This window comes from Alosa pseudoharengus, unplaced genomic scaffold (genome assembly GCF_046254945.1).
Source record: "Alosa pseudoharengus isolate Yale_2024_CS ecotype anadromous, Long Island Sound unplaced genomic scaffold, YU_APseudo_1.1 YU_APseudo_1.1_scf_11, whole genome shotgun sequence".
NCBI lineage: Eukaryota > Metazoa > Chordata > Actinopteri > Clupeiformes > Clupeidae > Alosa > Alosa pseudoharengus.
The window spans coordinates 36,117,640-36,122,639 of record NW_027468576.1 but is presented as its reverse complement, the minus strand read 5'-3'; the positions used below and the strand labels follow the sequence as shown (position 1 = coordinate 36,122,639).

General features: G+C 45.2%; 1 protein-coding gene across 1 annotated transcript in view; it reads right to left on the bottom strand.

Moving 5' to 3' along the window:
* Positions 1-4,992, bottom strand: part of LOC143116494 (PEX5-related protein-like) — a 16,575-nt gene extending 11,583 nt beyond the window's left edge. The window contains exons 1-2 of the mRNA XM_076277686.1: positions 4,873-4,992; positions 1,638-1,781 (exon numbers count right to left, since the gene is read on the bottom strand). Of these exons, the coding sequence (XP_076133801.1) occupies positions 1,638-1,781; positions 4,873-4,965 (237 nt within the window). The 5' untranslated portion in view covers positions 4,966-4,992. The remainder of the gene's footprint in view (positions 1-1,637; positions 1,782-4,872) is intronic.
* Positions 4,993-5,000: the final 8 nt, after the last annotated feature.

Here is a 5,000-nt window from a genome sequence, read left to right as displayed (position 1 = left end):
TAGATAACACATCCATCTCACGCACACTCCTCTCACACACACTCATAAATGTCACAGGAAGGGCACATACACACACACACACACACACACACACACACACATAGCATGTATGTGCATTAGTTGTGGCTCTGATGGGCCTGCTCTCTGAGGAAACCTATGAGGAGACCTGATGATCTAAACCCATGAGGAGATCTGAGATCTGATCATCTAAACCCATGAGGAGATCTGAGACCTGATGATCTAAACCCATGAGGAGACCTGAGATCTGATGATCTAAACCCATGAGGAGATCTGAGATCTGATCATCTAAACCCATGAGGAGATCTGAGACCTGATGATCTAAACCCATGAGGAGACCTGAGATCTGATGATCTAAACCCATGAGGAGATCTGAGCATCTAAACCCATGAGAAGATCTGAGCATCTAAACCCATGAGGAGACACCTGAGCATTTAAACCAGTCTGGAGACCTGAGCAATCTAAACCAGTCTGGAGACCTGAGCATCTAAACCAGTCTGGAGACCTGCACATCTAAACCAGTCTGGAGACCTGACACCTGAGCATCTAAACCAATGAGGAGTCCTGAGACCTGATAATTTAAACCCACAAGGACATCTGAGCATCTAAACCCATAAAGAGACCAGAGACCTGAGCATCTAAACCAACTAGGAGACCAGAGACCTGAGCATCTAAACCAACTAGGAGACCTGAGACTTGAGCATCTAAACCAACTAGGAGACCTGAGCATCTAAACCAATTAGGAAACCAGAGACCTGAGTATCTAAACCCATGAAGAGACCTGAGCATCTAATCCCATGAAGCGACCCGAGACCTGATAATCTAAATCTATGTGGAGATCTGAGACCTAAGCATCTAAACGCATGAGGAGACCTCAGCATCTAAACCCTTGAAGAGACCTGAGACCTGAGCAACTAAACTGATTAGAAGACCTGAGACCTGATCATCTAAACTGATTAGGATACCTGAGATTGATCATCTAAACAGATTAGGAGACCTAAGTATATAAACCTATAAGGTGATCTGAGCATTTAAACCGATGAGGAAACCTGAGACCTGATCATCTAAACCCATGAGGACACCTGTGCATTTAAAAATTATGGCTCTGAAGTGCACTGCCAGTTGGACACAACTGCCAGCGGACATCACTGTCTGAACATGCTTTGGACATCACATGCATCACTGTCTGAGCATGCTATGGACATTACATGCATCACTGTCTGAGCATGCTATGGACATCATATATGATATAGATGAGAAGCAAGATCAGAACAAACACAACATTACAAATAAAAGATCAGGAACAAATAAAAGATCATATCAGGAATAAATAAAAGATCATATCAGGAATAGAAATGTCAATAAAGACACATAAAAAACCCAAAACAATATATACTTTTACTGCTACACTGCAGCCTGACTACACCACTGGTATGTTATGTTGCTCCTCGCACACACACACACACACACACACACACACACACACACAGGCCCTCAGCTCATCTGTTTCACTATTGTAAAGTGTGTCCGCTTGTCTCTCACACACACCTTGGGCTTTTTCACACAGTGGAGTGTGTGTTCTGTGGTAGCTGGTGTGTGTGTGTTGGCTGTGTGCTGACCTCAGAGTCCTGGGGGTCCTGTAAGATGGCGGACTCCAGCAGCAGGACTGCGTTGGGCAGGTCGCCCTGGCGACGCTTCCTCACCCCCTCCTCAAAAGCGTTGGGCCACTCCTTATACGGGTTATCAGTGTGGAAATAGTAGCCCTGCACACACAGAGGACAGAGAGAGAGAGAGAGGGATAGAGGACAATAGAGAGAAAGAGTGGGAGAGAGAGAGAGAGAAGGAGGAAGAGTAAGAGACAAGGCCATTTAATTTATATAACGCATTTCATACCAAAGCAGTTCAATGTGCTTTACACAGGCGGCAGTAGAGTATCACACTATTTTATAACAGGAAACATCAGCAACTCACAACAATTACAATATAAGCTTAGTAAAAGCAGTAAAATAAGAGAGAGAGAGAGAGAAAGGGAGGGAGGGGGAGAGAGAGAGGGAGAGAGGAGAGAAAGAGGGAGGGAGAGGGAGAATCAATACAGGAGACTCCAGGGGATGTCAATTTGTGGACGTACTGTAAGGCAGTGTGTGTGTTAATGTTGTGATCTGTGTGTGTGTGTATTTATGTTGAATGTTGTGATCATATGTGTGTGTAGAAATGTTGTGTGTGTGATTGTGTATGTACTGTATAAATGTTGTGAGCAGGTGTGTGTGTGTGTGTGTGTGTGTGTGTCCTTGCTGGCAGTGGTTGAATGAAGTGTTGGTGAGAGTTGCTGTGCTTGAGATCTGTGGCTGCCTCAGAGTTTTATGAGTTTTATATTCCCCTTTGCCTTAGCCAGCACACACACACACACACCTCAGCCAACATCTACACACACACCTTAGCCAGCATCAACACACACACACACACACACACACACACACACACACACACACACTCACACGCACACTCACACGCACACACACAGCCAGCATCGACCCTCCCTCCTAAAATCACCCTGTAAATGTTAAAGTGTGCATTTCTCCCCCTCATATTACCCTGATGGGCTGCAGCCAAGTGCACTCACATCCACTTTGTAGTCACGCAGCTTTAAGTAGCGTAAAGACCCATAAAGGCCTCTGCTCAGAGTCTGGACTTTCAAACTACCAGAGCTTCTCTGGAGTCATTAGTGTATTCACATCAAACATCAGCCTGCACAGCGCCACATACACACACCACACATACACACACACACACCCACATACACACACACACACACACACACACACACACACACACACACACACACACACACACACACACACACACACACACACACACACACACACACACACACACACACACACACACACACACACATACACCAGCCGTGACCCTACTCAAAAGTAATTACACACAACTACGACTACACTGTCAACCCAGCTCAACCTCTGAAACCCCACATCAGTTGTCCTGTGGAGAAGATCTGCTGGTGTGATTAAGTGAGCAGGCAGTGTGTGTGTGTGTGTGTGTGTGTGCCTACCTGCTCCATTGGTTATGCTGGACAGGATCTGTGGCTGATTGTTCTCAGCCAGTCAATTCTGTATGTATATATGTGTGTGTGTGTGTGTGTGTGTGTGTGTGTGTGTGTGTGTGTGTGGTGTACGTGTGTCAGTGGTGTGTGGGTCCATTCAGGAGTGGCCCGCGCTCACTCAATATGTAAATCAACCGAAGCGCAACTCGAACTCGAACATTAATTAAGACAAAATTATACCCGACCTGCTTGTTTACAAAATGTGCGCTTTTAGTTAATGTAGCCTAACATGCAGCGTATCCTTATTGAGCTATGTAAAACAGGAACAGAGACAGAAACCTTCCTAATTAAATCAGCCTACCCATAACATCACTTGTCAAATGCCGCACAAGCACAATGTGTTTAACTTTTACAACGCTGGCTGTGGGCTAACAGTTTAATGTGTGCTACACGTGGCCTTTGTGGATCATAAAATACTGGTAGGCAGACGAAAGGTGGTAAAGTGTCAGCATTATTTCACTGAGCTACTTGTCTTTGGGTCTTGTGCCAACACTGAGCCTAAGCCAAAACAAACTGCTCCACTGCTCAGTACGCATAAAGCAATCTATTGCTTAAAGTTTGGGAACTGAACTTGAAGTTACTTGGTTAGGCTAGGAGGGCTTACCAGTGCCGCATTTGTGACAAGCTTTGAAATGGCTTCACAAGAAGTGCACAGAACATAACCAGCACTGCTGTCATCTTCTTTAAGAACCTTTACAGATACTTCCCATATTTCGCTTTTCCCTGAGGAGAGTCTTTTTTATTTTGAATTCTTCCTTCTCCAGCATCTCCATGTAGCACAATTATCGACTGCATAGTTCGATCATCGACTGCATAGCACAATTATCGATTGCGTAGTTCGATCATCGACTGCCTACCACAATTATCGACTACGTTGTTCGATCATCGACTGCATAGTTCGATCATCGACTGCATAGCACAATTATCGTCTGCGTAGCACAATGGAGACGCCGTTGCCCTGCCAAGCACTGGCCTAATTATTGGGGGCAGCCGTGGCCTACTGGTTAGGGCCTCGGGCTTGTAACGGATGGGTTGCCCGTTCGATCCCCGACCAGTGGGAATGGCTGAAGTAAAAAATATATATAATGTCCGCAACACTGCTTTTGACTCCCCTATATTTAATGCACAAAAGGCAACGTTTCGACCCTGCTGGGTCTTCTTAAGGCAAACTGGCTGAGGTGCCCTTGAGTAAGGCACCTAACCCCTCACTGCTCCCCGAGCGCCGCTGTAGCAGGGCAGCTCACTGCTCCGGGTTAGTGTGTGCTTCACCTCACTGTGTGTTCACTGTGTGCTCTGTGTGTTCACTAATTCACAGATGGGATAAATGCAGAGACCAAATTCCTTGTATAGCCAGTATACTTAGCCAAGAAACCTGATTTTTACATTTTTACATCTTAGTCATTTAGCCAATGATATCTTTGAAAAACAATTATGAGTTAAATGTTGATCTCATGGCACCAAGACAAAATTCCAATCAACGGTGTTGACATGGCAATAAAGTATTGAATTGAATTGAATATCATAATATTTTAAGTATTTTTTAAAATATATTTAATTTATTTTAACTGACCAGCCCACAAAGGACCCGAATATCATTACAAATATTATTTTTTGACTCGTTTCCGCGGGTGACTGCAGTTGTCTCCGCAGTTGTCCTCAGCCCCGCACACCACTGGTGTGTGTGGGTGTGTGTGTGTGTGTGTGTGTGTGTGTGTGTGTGTGTTTACCTTCTCCATTGGTGATACAGTGGACGGGATCTGTGCCTGATCATTCTCAGTCAGCCAGTTCCGTCGAGCAAGCTCCTCCCACTCCGCCTGCATCTTATCCCAGAACTCCGTATCCGACTAGAGAGAGA